This window comes from Hypomesus transpacificus, chromosome 9, assembly GCF_021917145.1.
Source record: "Hypomesus transpacificus isolate Combined female chromosome 9, fHypTra1, whole genome shotgun sequence".
NCBI classification, from domain to species: domain Eukaryota; kingdom Metazoa; phylum Chordata; class Actinopteri; order Osmeriformes; family Osmeridae; genus Hypomesus; species Hypomesus transpacificus.
Window position 1 is genome coordinate 20150112 of NC_061068.1, and position 18617 is coordinate 20168728.

An 18617-nucleotide genomic window follows, 5' to 3' on the forward strand; every position below is an offset into this window, starting at 1 on the left:
CGTACCTGTCAACGTTCGGGTACAAACATTCCGGGCGACGGAGGGGGCGGGGGGCTGGTGATGTTTCTGATAGGCTGTTTCTTTACAGTATAACTCGAGACTACTATATCAACTCGGAAGAAATCTTCCCTCGTGAAGTGAGAGCGTGAGAAATTGTTGAAATGCGTGAGTCTCACGGCAAATGCGTGACACTTCAGAGCACTGCAATAAGGTTCTTCATCTTTTGTCAGTAACCAATAAGCTTTGGGTTGTCAAAGGTTGTAGGCCCATACTCAGGGGTGGGATCGTAGGCGACTTATCCTGCAACCTTTACTGCACAGTTAAATGGAATTTGTTCAAAAAGAATAGCCTACAGGCTCACAGTACAGCAGCATAATCCTATCGTATGGACCTACGCAACAGCACATAACTCATTTGTATTGATTATTGAATCACATTATAGTACATCAATCCTAACACCAATTATAACACACGATCTACCGCCTGATCAGCATAAGCCTCGGACACTTATCATTAAAGAGCATGCCTGGGCTAGTTCACGATTGCAGGCTATGCCTATTGACAGTCAAGGAAGGTGTTTCTACAGTGTTAACTAGTCAATTCCCCGCCTTTAATTATTTAATGGAACTACAGAAGTAGAAATAAAAACAGAATTATATTTGGTTGGACAAACTGTGGTTGGGCCACTGCTTGAAGATAATCTGTCCTAATTTAGCTAATGTTGCGGTTATAGGCTATTTGTGTAAAAAGCCTGCCACCGTATAATGCGTCTAAGCATGTTGAAAAGTGGCACCTCCTTCATGGATGGAGAATAAATAATGAGGATTAATAGAATTTGTTTTACGCTTGAGAAAAAATTGAAGGCAAATGGCTGTAACAATGTAGCCTAATTGTGCAGTCCGCATGTCGTGTGCGGATGTACACCACTGTAATGAATGTTGGCTATGTGTGCCTGTCTTGCTGCTGAGTCAGGCGCGTCCTCTCTCTCTCCCTCTCTCCCTCTATGTCTCTCAACCTCTCCCTTTCTCTCCCTAGAACGGTCTGTTGCTCTTTCTCCACAGTCTGTGTTCATTTGCTTTACTTTCTACCTCTACTTCCAGTACTTTGCTTTATACCCTGGCGACAGTGTTAGTTGGATAAAGAGGTGGAATTGGAATAACGAGGTTTTTTTATTGCGTCGACGTGTTTTTTTTTACCGGGTGTCAACTTGTTTCTTTTTAGCGCATTGGCTGCCCATGTCGTCTGGATCCTGGCGGTGTTGGCGTTCTTTCCAGCTTGTCTCACCACCTATGAGTCCTGGAGGTTGGACATTAACAAAAGCGCTATGGGGTTCGCTTTATGAATGAACAACGATGAAGTAAACACACGAGATCGCAAAACTCTCCAACCGTGTTCGCGGGAAGAGAGCCACATATAGACTATGTGGGATTAACGGACCTGTATCCGCGACTCATTGCGGAAAAGCCTCTCACCGCAGACTCATGTGAAAACGCACCGTGGAAGAACGTGCTCAAAAAGCATTGGCCATTGGAAGACCGAGTTGACCATGTAAGTTGCTATCTCCAACCCATAAAATTATGGGAAATATGGGGGTTCCCATTTGCTTTTGTGTTTTTGTTGGCATGCATGCTTTGCAACAAAAGAATATGCAAAATACTAACATAATCATCAACATTTAATCAACAATTTCTATTAGTAATTGTTAACTGAGACAATAAGAATAGACTTGTTATCTGAAAACATGTAGTAGCCTATTGTTATTTTATCGGCTTTTAACTGTCAGTGTCATTCGCTCAATGACACAATCGTGATGCATTGTCTGCGTGACAGACATGAACAATAAGGGAAAGAAGGACTTAATTCCCTCTTTTACTGCAACCTACACTGCAGCTGAGAGAAACATTAACCCCACTTTCCCCCAAGCGCTTCATCTCTGCATTTAGTCATTTCTCTGCTTTCCTCTCCTCCCATTGATTTTGTTGTCTCGGGTGCGCGCTGCAGGTCCATTCATATCGTAGCTCTGGGCAGCGAGTGCCCTGGGGGAGTGGGGCCGGGGGAAGAGGCCATGGGCCAGGGACAACTCCAGGGGGGTCTGCTTTGGAGCTACTTGGGCCATGGCGCGGTGGCCGGACCACGGGACCTGGAAAGAAGCCTGTCCAACCCGGCCTTTATGGAATACACATCACGCGTGTTCGGAGATGTTACCGTGGTTGTGCGGGATTGCCCAAGCTGGGTAAGAAAAGTTGTGTGTCTGTGTTTGTGAGAAAGAGATAAAAAAATAGACTGTTGTATACCTACCTGTGTGATAGTGAGCTTGTATGAGAGAGAGAGCGAGGTTGAGTGAGCGAAAAAGAACAAAAAAAACAGAAACTTCCTGTGCTTGTCCATGAGAGAGAGAGAGAGAGAGAGAGAGAGGGTGGAGAGGGAGGGAGAAAAGCACATGGGTTCTCAAGTCTGTCTCTGGAGGGTTTGGTGAATAGACAGTAGTAGGGAAAGGAGAGATTCATTCTATGGGTAGATGGAAGGGGGTTATTACACCGATAAAGCAGAGCTTAAAAGCATTTTGCATGCAAATTAAAATATACTTAGATACAGCGCCTATAAAACTGTATATACCAGTACATACCCCTACGGAGTGGTATGTATGGCTTGGTTTTTCTATAGAGCCCAATGAGTCAGGAAATGTATACTATGCTCAATAGTGTTCCATACATAGAGAACATCAGCAGCAGAGATGGGATAGATTGCCTCCTCAGACTGTTGATAACCTGCTCTCATTTTGTGACAAAGTATTCCATGCTGTCCCAGAGAAAGTCCACAGCGGAAATTCTCATCAAGACACGTGTGTAGTCTCAACTTGGAAGAGTGAAAGCTAATAAGATGAATGAGTTAGGAGATATCAGTAGGTCAGAGGCATGTAAGAGATGATCAGCCAAATACTAAACGTGATTACGTTTACACACACCCAGGGGTGATTATACTTATGCAGATAGTTTTGTCTTTCATTTTCAAAAGGTTTGGAAAAAACTATTCTAAAGGCAATATTCACTGTCTCACTATGGGCTATCGTATGTAGATTGATAATTCATTTTGAATTTGGGCTGTAAGGTTGAAAAATATAGACACACACCTGCCTGCCTATATAATCTATGTACACATTTGTCTGATAAGAAGGCTTAGAGTTGGAACAGCCAAGTAAAGACAACTTTTGTTTTCACCCAGACTCCTCTCTTTTGTGAAAAGGTGTTGCCATGGTGCATATCTCCTCAATGATGAGTCTTTTCTCTGATCTTCAATGGTGGCAAATCTCAGTTTCTTTTTTTTGTTGTGGCCCAGATTTGATTTGTCGAGACAGCCAAAGGTCAGCAAGGGCCAAGGCAGCGAAACTAGAAAAGTGGATATTTTTATCCGAGACAGTCATCATAAAGCAGTGACTCATAGAGCCACTATGTACTCCTTAGTTTTGACTGCCAGACTCACTAGAGACTCGTGCTTCGCCATTTTTTATTCTGAGGCTGTTCTCAGCTATGTAGTAGCATTCTTTGAACAATTACCTCATTGATTTACAAAGGAATTTGGAATAACCATTCTTGTATGGCAGTTAGGAACAGACATTTACAACATAAAAACCTGTTTCTACAAAGTTAAAGCCTGCAAATATTTTTTGTGCATTTTTCTTCCAGTTTTTTTAGGTTTAGGTTCTTTGAAAACTAGAGGTGTGATAACTCACACCCCACTCGCGACAAAATATATTTTTCAACTGTGGCTTGTTTGTTGAGAAACAGATGATATTGTATTCATGATCATATTTGGCATGAAGTATTTGTTTTTTGTCTTCGCAGGATCTTTTGGACAGTGACTGGGCAAGCGTACGGAGTGTTCTAGAACAGGCAGACATCCTGGTCATCAAATACTCGGTCAATGACAAGCTAGCCTTCCAGCAGGTACGCAATGGCTACGCCCCCCGACTTCGCCCACTCCTGCGTCACTGGGGAGTACCAGTCATTTTGGTTGCCGTGGGAGCACGTTTAAATGGTAAGTGCCAGTCGGACATTGTTTTGCACATTTTATGACTAAAGAACTTTGCTGTAGAAATGGAATTGCAGGCAGTTCAAATTGCTAGAAGTAGGAGGCTGGCATACTTGTTGAGCTAGCTCAGGGTTATTACGAAACTTAAAACTGTTCTAACACAGAGACTGATGTAGGGGATTGAGTTTGTCAGTGATCAATCGTCCTTCTGACAATGTTAATATCCACTGATTTAATATGAAATCTCCATTTTGATCTGAATTGTATTAGCTTCTTCAGATGACAAGATTTAGATTGATTGGAAGGTGTCAACCTTATGACAGTACAATAAAAGGGAGTCAAATAGGAAGCTGCTGATCTCATGATAAAAACAAAGGTTTTGATCTATTCGTGAGTCTAGTCTTCATAGCTGTACAGGATCTTCAGTACACAACAAAAAGAAAAAGTAATACAGCAAAAAAGAAAGAAAAGAAGGACCATTAGCCCCCTATTGCGACTGATTGAAGGGGCATGAAATGCACACCCGTGTTAAGTGCTGCAGCAAACACCTGCGCAAGTGCCACACAAACACACACGGTTTCAGGCACAATCAGAACTCCCACTCTTTCTCTTAACCACACAAACATAAAAAAGCACACAAACACACATCCGGAATGATCTAGAAAAATCCAGAGGAAGTTAGACTTTTGGTACCATCCAGGTTGAGAATGTTGATTAAGTCAGAAATTCACAGAGGAAGCCAGTTAAACAGTGCCTATCACTGTATGTGACCTTTAAAACAAAACATGTAAACAACATGCCTCACATTTTTTATGGTTGTTTTGGCAGATGCTTTAAGACCTTGACAGAGCCACAGTGCAAGATGAACTTGTGTTTTGAACAGATGTTGGTGGTGAGAGTGAGAAGAGACTAGGCTTATGCTACTTTGTTTGAGTTGTTTAGTTTTGTTGCTGCTGTATTTATTGTCTGTTGTGATGCAATTCTCTTGTGAATGTGCAGAATGACAGCTGCATGCTCTTTTGTTTCCTGTTGCCTCTGTCAAATGACCCAGGGCAGAATCGTTGTAGAAAATTCACACAGCACACACAGAAAAACCAAATGAGGGTTTGTTTTACTGTCTGGCATGCCTTCATATCAATAACTGTTATTAACAGAGAGATTTAGCAATAGTCTGGGCGTTAAGCAAGCCGTCCAATTCATTCTTTCTTTCTGTCTCTTTGGCTCACCCAAAGGTGCCAATCTTATCCCTCAAATGTCTGTCTCTGTAACTTTGTTTACTTACAGGATAACATATATGTGAGCCCAGGGGCCTATACTAAAAAGCAGGATTTGGGGTTTGCAAGGTAACTTCAGGTTTAACCCTGGGGTTTCAATGTAAGGACGGTGGTTCACTTTTTTTTAGCAAGGTACATTGCCATGGGAACTTATGCTGCACACCTAACCTGCTGCAGAGCAGGTTACTTCAAGAAACAGTTCAACATGTATGAAAGCACCGCCTGACCAATAAATTCTCTTTGAAAATTGCTTAATCATTCCTAGAAGATCCTTTGACCGTGGTGCGCGAATAGTGAAAGGGCAAGAGTTTTTAGAGTCTGGCTTTGGCTTTCCCTGACTAGTATCTTTGGGGATACCCTAACCCTAACCTTAACTTACATAGCCAACCAATATCATCCTAAAACAGACCGATAAAAACACCAAAGCCTTGTACTTGTTGACCTTATGAGATTTGCAAGTAAGTGAACAGTTAACACTGATGTACAGCTAAAAGAATAAGGCTAAACAGTCTTACCATAAGTATATGCCTAAGGAACACATTGACATTGATGTAATACACAATTGTAATGATATCTACTCATGCCTTAATGATGGGGCAGTGATATAGATAAGGGTATTAACTTAAATGCACTCGCACATTTAGCAATTTTTTGCCAGCTTTCCTTCGTGCTTTGGCAACAGCAACTGTGTTGCTTTTAGCCGTGATTATATTTTTTAATTCTTCTGCCTTTTGTTTGCTCATCCGGTGTAAAATTTGCGGCTCTTGTAGACTCGACCATGTTGCAAACACCATCCATTTTATATGAATGCACTCGTAGGCTGATTGGGAAAACCTGGGTTGAGTTAAGCAGTTGACACTGCTTATGTGGGATTGCAGTTGTTAGGCGTCTGAAATTCAGTGAAGCCAGCTGACGAAAATAAATCCTGGGCATGTTGAACTTGCTTCGTAGTACAGGCCCCTGGTTTCAGAGACTACAGATACGTTTTGGTTAAGAAAATAAACTAGAACAAGTGGGTTTGACAACAATTTATAGTGACCAAAACCAACAGTAAAACCCACACAGGTGCCATTAAGAGTATATAATCCTTATGTGTAACTAGAGGATTGGTTTGACTGCTCACAGATAGATGAGAAATCTGAAGATTTGGTTTCGTTAGGCTCTAAAAGCTTTAGCTCGGCAGGTTAGCACAGTCATATAGGAGTTGAGCTCCCAATCCTTGGGGATCCCCAACCTATGGTTGCGTAAAGCTGCCATGCCAGGGTGTGTATGCGGGTGAGGGGTTTAATAAGGGCTCTGACAGCAATGTTTCCTTCTGGTGTCTAGATGAGGGTCCCCCCTGCACGTGCCCCCTGTGTGCGTCGGACTGGAGCAGCTGTGTCCCCCACAGCGAGGGCCTGCAGCTCTCCAGGGACCTGGGGGCCACCTACCTCGAGCTCCCTTCCCTCAACCATGTCTTTGTAGGCAGGTACTTTGGCAGCGTGGTGAGTGTCTGACATTCAGGTGCGGATCACAGACTATATCCATATATCAGACTCCCTAATAGCTGCTGAGGAGCCTGCTCCTGGATCACACTTTTGGCCGGCTCCCTATATTTTTATTTAGTGCTGGCTCATGTCAGTAAGGACCTTTGTATATGCTGTACCTTTTTACTAGATGTCGTCTGTATAAATGAATGATGTTGTACAAGAAGGGACTAGTGATTGTAAGTGGAACTCCATAGGTGCTTGTTGGTAAGTCTTGTAAGATACAGACTTTTCAGGGCACTGGAGGAGAAAGAAAGAGACAAAAAATGAAGGGAATAACGCCCTACTCTGGTTGTTCTCAGCTGGAGTATTTCATGATCCAGTGTTTGAAGCAGAAGGCCAAAGAGAGGCCGGAGAAGAGGCGGGGAAACAAGCTGAACGAGCCCCGGCCTCCTCATTTGGAACAACCAGGTGAGGTGCTGTAGCCAGTCAAAACCAAAGATTTTCCGGTATTTTTCAATTTTTCATTTTTTTTGTGATCTTGGTGTCCCCAATATTAGCTATTAGGTATAGTTATATTAGCATGCATATGTTTACATTTTTTACTTGTGAGCTTCGTAGGAACTATGAAACGTTGGAATTGAAATTTATTAGCTATCAAAAGGAAAATAAATATTTGTCCTTTGCAAAATGTCATCTTAAAATGTTTTGAAACATCTCTAAACAGTCTTTTTAAAATGTAAATTCTACCAACAATCTTTGGTGGGTTATTCTTAAAGCTTGCTATTAAAAACAAATAGTGTCAGGCCCTTTAAACAAACCTTGCAGGATTAAATGTTGCTTGACAAGTAAAGTGTAAAAAATTATTACAAACAGTTAACAGACTTTATTTAAAGTCTTTAATATTCAGAAATAACAAATGATGTTCTAAATTTAGCTATATTGCTTCTTAGTCACTGTACCTGATATGGACAGTGATTGATGGCTAAAAGCACTGCCAAAGTGGCTGCATGCATGGGCTGCCTTTTTGTTGGTTCCTGTCCAACTCTACTTAACTCTCCTCATAGGGCACTTCACCTTAAATATGAAGTGCATTGATTCCTGGACCGAACTGTCTGTCCCGCCAAATCAGAGAGGCCATTAAAAAGTCATGAGGTGCCCAGAGGTGCACTGTGGATAAAGCATAAATAGGATTATAATAGTACAATGATTACCTACAGTACACACACTCACAAACCCTTTGTCTCACACTCTGTTAAACCAGAGTTTATTTTTTATCCCTTGTTTTTTTGCCTTTCTCAACCTCATCCCTTTCTCCCGCATGCCCTACCGGATTTTGGACACAACTGTCCCTCCCTCCCCTCCAACGCATCCTTCTCTCAGCACGTCTTCCACCCATCAGAGTGGAGGAGTCCAGCTTCTCTCAGGACATGCAATGGCTCCTGGAGCGGGGAGTCCAGTTCGCAGACGTGGCCTTCTATGCCGGGGATTCTGGGAAGGAGCTGGGGTGGGCGCATGCAGCTGTGCTCTGTGCCGTCAGCCCCTACTTCAGACAGCTGCTGCTGGGGCCCAAAGCCAGGTGAGGCAGTAAGCTAGTGGCTGCCGCAATTGTAGGGTAGGCTACAAATAGCAGGCCACATTAAAATGATGCCTGTCTCATACTGTTAATGTTTTCATTCAGTACGTTACAATGCAAACAACTGACGCGTGCTATGTAGAAACCCCTGAAACAATGGACAAATGCTCTTAACATAGTTCTACCTAGAGCTATTGCGTCCAGAGAGCATCATTTTCTGCTCCTTAAGGTATGGTTTGGAACCGTAAATGGTACTTTATGACCTGCGAAGGGTTTTATATGAACATTAAGGACATTAAGGATACGATTCTTCTGTTGTTGCCAAAGGTACCCTTTTGTTTTACATTTTATGAGGCTACAGCACGACTGCGAGACTGCTAAATGACACCATTCAGTAAAGAACACTACTAAAGTTTATTGAATGTAATTAAATAGCTACCAAAGGGTATTTTTTGATATGGCTAAATTGAACTGAATTTGTACCACAGAGAGCGTCCGACGTCCCGGTGTGTCTGTCGAGAACGAGACGGCGCACCCCACTCACTGCTCTCCACCTGGGACGGCATCGACGACATGCCACGGCCAGACGGGCACCTGGCCGGACGCCTATCTCGGTTGGTGGTGAAGGACCCGCTACTCTGCCTGTGCCTATGGGAGACCCTCATGTTTCTATATAGAGGTAAACTGGCTCTAAAGTGTTTGGCCGGCTTTCAAACGTTTGAAATTATATTAAGCTTTTGTTCTCTTCACAGAACTGGGCTGGACTTTTTTGAGAAGCCCATAGGCCCATGAAGATCAAACTGTTACATTGTGCTCACTTAAATCACATGACAGCAAGCTAGCTGAAAAATATTTGTCGACAAAGAAACACAGGTTGCCATTAGTAACAACACCTACAAAGGCCCGTCCTTTAACTAAGCTGTATTTCATAGTTATCAACAACAATCTCATTTCTACAGAAAGAAAAAAGTATTGTATATTGATGTTATATTATTTCTTAAAATTGGATTCAGGGACGACACTATAGACATCTGAGGTGGGAAGTCAATACTTAAGCTGTCATAGTACAAGTAGGCTAAGACAGACAAATGTTTTAAACGTTTGTCTATTTGGCATATGTCCTCAAGAGTTAATGCTGCATGAACATTCTTTTTGGTGCATTATGTAATTTTATCACACAGGTTAAGCAGTAACCTATTAAACCCTATTACATCACAGATTTTCTGCAAAGTAGGTGGTGCTTTAAGTTTAGTCTTTTGACCTTAAATGGAATGTGCTGCTTTGAATCTAAACACACGAAGTACAGTACTTCTTCATTTCTTCCAAAATGTACAGTTTTGAATCTCATTGCGATTTACTGATTCAACCATTGTCTAGTTCTGAATCCAATGAAAATATATGGTCCTGCAGTCGTTTTGTTGCGCTGGAATTGTACGTAGCATCTCTTCATTATGGGAGGTTCAATGTATGGCTCCCCCATGGCAGGCTACGGCCGGCTCTGATTCATAGCTGTCTCTTTGACATGCATGTGAGCAAGACTGACTGCACCCTCCCTCTTTTTACGAGACCCTGGAGCCACAGACCTGATTACCCCACGGGCCATGTGTGTGTGTGTGCATGTGTGTGTGTGCGTGCATGTGTGTGCTGATACAGAGGGAACGAGAAAGAGTGATAGAGAACGGGGAGGGGAGGAGTAAGTGCCTAAGCATGGTTTGTGTGTGCACGTGTGCGCGCGCACGTACAGTCACCATGGGATTAGAGGGGCAGGGAAGAAAGCATCGACTGTGCAGATGCTGGAGTACTTAGACACTTTTGTGTGTTTGTGTGTGTGTGTCTGTGAGTTTGTGTGTCTTAAGTGGCTGAGTGGAAAGGAGGGGGAAACAGTGAGGAGGGAGAGCATGGTCTCTGATCTTATGTTTCAGGAAGAAGGAGGATCTGAGCAAGCGCTTGTGCACGTGTGTTTGTGAGAGTAACTGAGAGAGAGGGAGACAGAGAGGTTGAGAGGGGGGATGGGCTTGAAGAGAGAGATGAGGAAAAAAAAGGTAGATTTTTCTTGTGTGTGAGATAAAGTGTAAGAAAAGGGTTGGGGCGGGAGGGTGAGAGAAGGGAGAGGGAAAGAGAGAGAGAGCAATGCATATGTCTGCTGGCTCGGCGTGGCATAGAATACATAATACGCACGCATATGGGCCATGCAGAATATGAATGTGCCTCCTTCAATGGTTAACCCAGCGTACCTGGAGAGATTATATTTTGGAATACACAGCATAAATGCAATACATACAATGTTAGTGTATTTTGCAAATGTTTGTAATTATGTGTGTTTATCACACTGCCACACATGTAATAACAAATCTTAACATGGGTCTGTGTATGTGTGTGTGTATAGTAGCAATGAATAAGCCCCTGATGCTGATGCTTAGCGACCGTGTCTCTTTGTGTACCATACTGGTGCATGATTGAGTTAGCCACAGGCCTGTGTGTGTGTGAGCAAAACATGTATGATGCTTGACGTGTTCACGTGCTGTCGTGTGCGTTCGGATGCATCGGAAGACACATTTCAGGCACCCAAAAGATAATGTCATTTTGTAGGGTCGGAAAATCACCACAGCATCCATCTAGTTAACTATTTAGGTTAATTGCATTTCACAATTGTAGCACTATCTACTACACCAATTAACCATGCACTTTCATTTAGTGTTCTAGTTTTAAATGGTAGAACGTGACCCAATCTGTTTATATCAAACGATATGGTGTTACTATAGCCCTGGCAGAATTGTAGCACCTTCCTCAGAAATGCATGTAATTCTGTTTTTGTAATACCTGCACGACAAGGCCTGGTGTTTGACGTCACACCCCAGAGTAAATCTTCCATTCCAGCCAGCATGAGGTGTTGCTCGGATATTACTTCTGCTTTGAGTTCATCCATCCATCAGCTAAAATAGCTCAGTTATTAACTGGGTGATGATTTTATGTTCTTTCAATCCTGGTGAAAACTGCTACTGCCGTCTCAGAAGCAATACCTCCATCTACTGTAGCTGCCAGACTGTATTATTGGTTGAAACGTTATTTTTAGCTGCGACCCGCCCTTCTATAACGCACTCTGTTCGTCTACCGAAATGTTCCCACCCTTTTGCAGCCATAGTTTTCACCTAGGAGATTATGTATTTGGGTTTGTGTCAATTGGCTAAAAGGAGGCGTGACAACGGATGTGGCATATCGAAAAAAGGCGCATTACTTCCAAATGGATTCCCAGACTTGCATAAGATGTTGTGGAGGCTGGTCATGACCCAAAGGACAGTTGATTGACTGTTCATGGCAGTTGGCAAAAAGGGGGTGTGGCAATGGGAGCGGACAATAATTAAAAGGCTAAAATCACTTTTAAATTGATTCACGTAACAATACCAAACTTTGTAGAGACATTCACACACACAGATGGACAGATACACATACACACACCATTTTGCCACGTACCGTTTCATAACTTATGAACCATCTTTCCTAGAGCCTTACAGGAATTGTCATTATATCCAGTAGTTTTTTCATTGAAGAAGTAGATTTTCATTGGTGTAGGCTAGCCCCGCCCCGTACACTTGTGGGATGTATCATTGGAGCAGCTTCTTTTCCATTGGTGTGTTACCCACGCATTATAACCACACCCCCTTTCATTGGTGTGTTAGCCGCGCAGTATAACCACACCCCCTTTCATTGGTGTGTTAGCCACGCAGTATAACCACACCCCCTTTCATAATTTATAAACCGTTTGTCATACAGCCTTGTGAGAGGTATTATAGGCCCAGTAGACAAGTCCTTTTTAGCTGCGACTAGCAGCTCCACAGTTCACTCTGTAGGTCGGTCCACAAAAATTGTTGCAGCTAATGTGAATTTGCGCTTGTTAACACTTCTCACCTATTCCACTTACAGATGAGAAATTCTGTTATTAGTTGAAGTTATTAGACCAGTGTTTGACCTTTATTTTTACACCTGCGATGCGTTTAGTGTCAGTGTGCTAAGCAGATTGTAATATAAATCATGTGTCTGTATTGTACATTTTTATATTTGTCTTAACAGTATTGATGTAGTATTTACAACTGAATTGTACATATCTGTAATGAGAAACCCCATTTACATGAATGTTAAAAGTGTATAGGTTAGGACTTGCAGTCATTTAGTTAACTGAGTATTAAATGTTTGATATTTTATGTAAAGGGGTCCAAAATTTTTTATAAATGACTTTTTAATTCAGAAAGTAAGGTAAAAAAGGGAACATTTGTGTAGACTTTTGATATCCACTATGGCCATTTTTGGGAAACCGTGCCTCTCTAGACAGATAAAACATCATGATGCCAGTGCTACCAGTTTATTCAACTGACTATGTGACCTTCCACTAAACTAACACATACTAAGTTATACCAGTGTGCGTGTGTGTCTGTTTCTGCTGTGACCCAGGTGCGTGGGAGTGGGAGCACCTCCAGGAGGCCGTGGCAGACAAGCTGAAGAACTCCCTGGCTGTGGCTCAGCTCATGGACCGGATACGATCGTTCCTGGGCAGAGACAAGGTGAGTGGCACTCTCGCCTCCCTCCTTCCCTGTGAGAGGGAGCGTTGATCTGACAAGACGGGATGGGTGCGAGAGGGAGCGTTGATCTGACAAGACAGAACTGGTATCAGCAAGCGTAAAAAAACCCGTCTTGGATACCATCACTGGATTGAGTTAGAACCGTGATTATGTCATGGAAGAACGAACAAAAGAAGGAAGTACGGAAGGAAGGGTTTTGTCTTCCAAAAGATGTTTGAGGGGTAAAGCTCAGGGCTTCTTGAATTCAGCAATTCACTAGTGCAGGTCCAAGTTGGTTCACGTCACCACACCAGCTTGGTTACACAAATCCTTTGGTCAGACTCAATGAGTGGTATACCTAATGCATCATGCAAAATAGATCTGACTCAACCAGGTCCTCCAAAATAAAAGGCTGTATAAAGAGAAACTGACACAGAGTAACAGCTCCCGAACACGAGATGCACACATACGTACACCTCAGCAGTCAAACTGTTAGGTCCACCAATCTGGTACTGGGTCTGAACCCCCTTTGTCTCCAGAATAGCCTGAGTTCTCTGGGCATGGATTCTACAAGGTGTTTAAAAACATTCCAAAGAGATGCTGGTCAATGCGAGGGATTAAGGATTAAGTTGCTGCAGTTTGGACAGCGGTTCATGCTATAAACGGCCCCTTCCATCTCATTCCAAAGATGCTTTATTGGGTTAAGTTCTGAGAACTGTGAAGGTAATTTGAGTCCACTACACTGGCTCTTGTCTTCCTAGTTCCAGGCAGGATCCTGGTCCAGTGTATAATATTGCCTTCTCCAAGGAATGTCCAGGGAATTGTGTTAAACACAGTACCATAGTACATTGTTAATTTAGGAAAAAGCCACACTATTGATATTATCACAGAATGATACTTACATTTTAGGACACATTAGAACAGTGTGAATAACTGTTGTTTATCAACAACAACAAAAATACATGCAATGTTTTTATCAACGTACATTTTCCTTCTTGAAAATCGTGAGCAACCATCCATTTTTATGGGAACTTATGCAGAACTACACAGAAAATGTATAAACACTAAGCCACAGCTAATGGATTACCTAATGAATAACCTTTTGAGCCTGGCTTGATTCCTAACAACTGATTGGCCATTCCAGTCATGATTGATGACATCATCCAAGTCTTTTGTTCGCAGTTGCTTCAGTCACAGCTACTCCTGAGAATTACTTTTCCACTTGGCTGTTGTTGGGTTTGGGCAGTTTCACAGCTACATATTTACAGATGACTTTTGGGGTGGATTGATTTTCCTTTCCAAAGTAGGCCTTCAATTTGATTATTAAATGTAAATCCCAGCAGTTCAACACATAGCCTACTGCCCATGGTCCAGGAGATGTTTACATTTATACTCCACAAAGACAAAATGGGACTTCTGATAACTGCTGGCATTTTGATGACACTAAACCAATCAGGGAGTTCTTTGTGCTCCAATTGACACAGAAAGGTCATATTTTGCTATGTGCTATGGTGACACACACAAACACACATTTTCTCTGGATCTCTCTCTGTCTCGCAGTATAATCTCCCTATAATCTTTATATGTATTGGATGCAATACATAATGCAATAATATGAAGTAAAATTGAAATAGAGGCAGACTGGATTGTAGCCTGGATACCAGTCTGTTTTAGCACCAGCCAGCTCTACCATGGCCGTCTTGGCACCACAGAGTGTGTGAAACTGGCAAGCTCACTAATCACGACTGGCAGACAGGCTATTTGTATGCCACCGGGGAGGTGAGATAAAAGAACAGTTTGGCAATCATGCTAGTAAATACCCCAACTGTGGTGGAATTCTCGGACGTCTTTCCCCCCCACCCCTCTCTCCCTCTCTCTCTCATCTGTGTGTACATATGCCGGCTTGTGTTATGTGTGTGTAAATGTATGTTTTTTAGCAGGGCCCCAGGGACACCCCCAATGCACGTGCAGCTCAGCTCGGCCCCCAGTCGCTGGTCAACCTCTTCAACTCGCCTCTCTACTCTGACGTCATCTTCATGGTGCAAGGCAAGCTTGTCTCTTTCATATGGCACAAGAAGGTCACCGTTTATTAAGCCTGATTAAATGAAGCCGTGCTCCTTCCAGGGCCTTAAGGATGCAAGCCATTTCATTAGTACTACACCAGTACATTGTATGGTGTTTCTTTTCTATTTTGGGCTAAGGGAGATTTGTCAGAGATAAAAGTGACAGTTTTTTAAGCCATGTGGACTGACTAGAACAATAAACTCAAATGCACAACGGATGTGTTCAACCTGTATATACTTTGATAAAAATGTACATACATTATTGAGTCTTTTAGAAATGTTGTCAGATAAAATTCCTAGCCTCTTACTACATTTATTTATCTATACATCCTTAATTCAGCAAAATATTTGGACATTCTTTTTCGTTCCAGTTTGCCGACCCTGGCCTGACATTTGTTTAATTGAACACAGTCTCAAAAGTGGCAAAACCTCATTACGTTACGATGCCAGATGTTAACCACAGTCATCATGTCATTCCTCAAGACAGGTCTATAGCAGCCCAGAGTTGCAGGGTTAATTGAAATGGCCTATAATGACAAGGACATAACTCACAACTGAGAGAGAGCTATGTTTGTAGCCTTACGCCAACAGGGCTTTTCCCGTACCACTATCGGCGGACGTCTTTTATGAGCATTGTAAGACTCACACCATTTGAATGGGCCTCTACAGATTCTTAACCCATCTTGTTGTGTTCCAACAAGGTGTCACCCATCATCCCACTGTAGTCGAAGAGTATCTAAATCCAAATGTCCATGTGTGTGTTGTCATAGGGAGCGTCTTACCGGCCCACAGGGCGGTGCTAGTGGCTCGCTGTGATGTCATGGCGGCCATGTTCAGCGGGAAATACGCCGAGGCGCGGAGCCGAGTGGTCCCTATCCACGGGGTCTCCTCCGACACCTTCCTGTCCTTCCTGGAGTACCTCTACACTGACACCTGCTGTCCGGGTGGGTGAACTGACAATATCAGACACTTCGTTGATGTACTGTGACAGGTAGAAATGAGTTGACGTGGTAGAATGCTGTTAACTGTTGATTACAATATCTTTTGCACCAATATAGTTGGTGCAAAATATATGACAATATAGGGAGGAAGTGTGGTAAGATTAGCATTTGTTTGTTGTTGCATCTCAACACGACCATACATGCTGCGGTTTAGCAATGAGACAGCTAAAGCCAATTACAACACTGTATTTAATAAATACATGTTAATAACCAGCAGCAGGGCTAGAAGGAAAAATGGAAGATCGACTAGCTCTGAAGAAAAAGTCCTGTGTTGTCTGTTGTCGGGTTAGCGTGACTGAAGGAAGGCCTGAGTCATATTGGGCCAGCCTTATTTGGCTGTATGAATGTAGAATTTCCAGTATACTTTTGAAGTATTTGTCACCCTCAATGTTTTAAAATGCATTTTGTACAAGTATTTGTGTTTGTACAACATCCTAGAGTTTGAATATAAGTGGTTACTCCAGCAATTCTAAATCAGTACTTGAGGACATGAAGAGACTCAAGCACTCAAGCCATCTGCAATACACACACCCACCAATGTCAATTTAAGCAGAGATTTCAGGAGAAATGAAATTGAATCAAATTAGATTGATGAGAAAAATCTGTGACGCAGAACTTAATCTGCAGATGCCACACTCAAATCTCAGAGGACTATAGCAACTGCTTCTACAACTTTCACACTGTCAGCGGAAAATATGGATATTTTTTTCCCCAAAGAACATGTGAATGAATGTAGAGATTTAATGTCTCTTTTGTTTTGGATTTACTAAACAGATATGGCAGTTTCAAAGTACTGAAGCAGTTCCCATTTTGTATAGTAGTCATTACCAAATAGGTGTCGGGAGGGATGAATGCTCACAGAGTAACACTTTATTATATAGAGGTGGTTTCAAAACAACCGTGCCCTCCACCAGTTTAAGAAGGTTAGGCAACCAAAAAACTCATTATAAAAGTGTGGTGCAGGCGAGTTGAGAACAGTGATCCCTGAGAAAGCACTTGGAACAATAACATTAGTTACCTGTGCTTTGAGGGACCTTATCAATTAACTTTCATTTGTCGGTTAAAAGCTGAAAAATTACTTTATCATTCATTCCGTGTTCCTAATTTCCCAAGACGTGCATTTATATTCATACAAGCACAAGACACCCTTTTAATCTATTTCATTTTAACCTGGAGATATTTAGATGCTAATCTACGTTTAACAAGCTTCAGGGTCCATAGCACTCAGTCGAGAGTAAATTATCATGGATCAACAGAGGATGGTAGATAGGAGAAACATTTTGCATTTCTGCCGGGGGGGGGGGGAGATGCAAAATGTTTCTGTGCTGTGCTGTTCATAGGCAGTGATTTTGATTGACAGCTAGCAGGCAGCTGACAGCGATAGGGGGAGGATCACAGGTAATTGGAGTGGACGCTGTAGCACTTACGAATTGTGACTGATGGTGAGGGGGATTTGTTTGAAAACTGTCGGGCGGTGGGATTCGACAGCTTTGTGTGCCTGACATGAATATGATTAATATCCACAAGCCATATGTTTGACAGCAGCGAGCTTAAATGTCATACTATATAGCATGTGGCAAGAAACACAGAGTGATGCTCCTTCTTTCTGATGCGATTTTTAAGAGGGTAGAATGTGTGTCTTGCGTTATCGAGGCAAAGACGCTGTTCTATAACGTGACCTGTATTGTGTGTCCAGCCAGTGTGCTCCAGGCCATGGCCGTGCTGGTCTGTGCGGAGATGTACCAGGTGAAGAGGCTACAACACCTCTGCGAGGTGTGCGTCTGCGCCTACCTGCAGAGTATGCCCAGCCGAGAGTTGGCATCCACTGGTATCAGCGTGATCCGCCTGCTCCGCAGGGCAAAGGTCAGTGTGTGTGTGTGCGTGCGTGTGTGAAAGATGCCGATGCTTGTACTTTTTGCAAGCAGGAGGTACCCGCCTGTATTTCAAGTCACAAAGTGAAAAGACGTGTCAAATGTGGATGATGAAGACAACTTCATGCTGAGTACGAGACTTGGTTGAGGCAGCGTTTGTGTGCAACAGCGGAGTTAGGATTTCAATGTGGTTGTTTCTTACCCTCTTTCTTTGTTTCCACCGTCCTCCAGTGTCACAATGCAGAGCAGTTATACGTTTGGCTTCTCCACTTCATTGCCAATAACTACCTAATCTTCAGCCACAAGCCAGATTTCCTGGAACTCTTGGGTGAGACGTCCGTTGCTTTTATGGTCTGAACAGCTGTCACAAAGGCCAATTATAATAATAATAATAATAAATGCATTCATTTAGCAGACAGTTTTGTCCGAAGCGACGTTAAGTACTTACAGCAACCTTCTTGATGAGCTATATTGTCATCAATCACAGTATCTGTGGCTAAAAGGCTGATATTACAAATTTTAGGAGGCACAAAACTCTGATATGCCACTTCAGCATTGCAAAAGGCATCCAATTGTTGCCAAATGCAAGTTGTTTGTGCGGAAAATAGTTTTGAATATTAGGTTGATGTATTAGACATTGAGTAGATATTATCTATTATATCATGTTCATACCAGTGTTTTAGATGCTTTACGTTGAAAGGCTAGCTCATCACCAACATATTTTAGAAGCACATTTCTGTTAGTTAATGCAGAAATAACAAAGAAGCAGTCAAGACCGGCATAT

At 42.5% G+C, this 18617-nt stretch overlaps 1 protein-coding gene across 4 annotated transcripts; it reads left to right on the top strand.

The window, feature by feature from the left end:
• Window positions 1–729: 729 nt before the first annotated feature.
• On the top strand, window positions 730–18559 carry rhobtb3 (Rho related BTB domain containing 3). 4 transcript variants are annotated; one of them, XM_047025350.1, is made up of 12 exons: window positions 730–1548; window positions 2002–2233; window positions 3843–4035; window positions 6630–6787; window positions 7132–7240; window positions 8153–8348; window positions 8834–9024; window positions 12759–12901; window positions 14836–14944; window positions 15732–15905; window positions 17659–17825; window positions 18065–18559. In XM_047025350.1, coding segments are annotated over exons 1-12 (1800 nt in total). In that variant the 5' UTR covers window positions 730–1546; the 3' UTR covers window positions 18191–18559. The 4 variants fall into 4 exon arrangements, with proteins under 4 accessions (XP_046881306.1, XP_046881307.1, XP_046881309.1 ...); XM_047025351.1 differs by having other exon boundaries at window positions 14839–14944; XM_047025353.1 differs by having other exon boundaries at window positions 731–1548; window positions 12792–12901.
• Window positions 18560–18617: the final 58 nt, after the last annotated feature.

Excerpts from the sequence above, each read along its gene's own strand:
- rhobtb3 (XM_047025350.1), top strand. Across the intron at positions 7,241-8,152 it reads TCCTCATTTGGAACAACCAG|CACGTCTTCCACCCATCAGA; the intron begins GTGAGGTGCTGT and ends TCCTTCTCTCAG. Across the intron at positions 8,349-8,833 it reads CTGCTGGGGCCCAAAGCCAG|AGAGCGTCCGACGTCCCGGT; the intron begins GTGAGGCAGTAA and ends TTTGTACCACAG.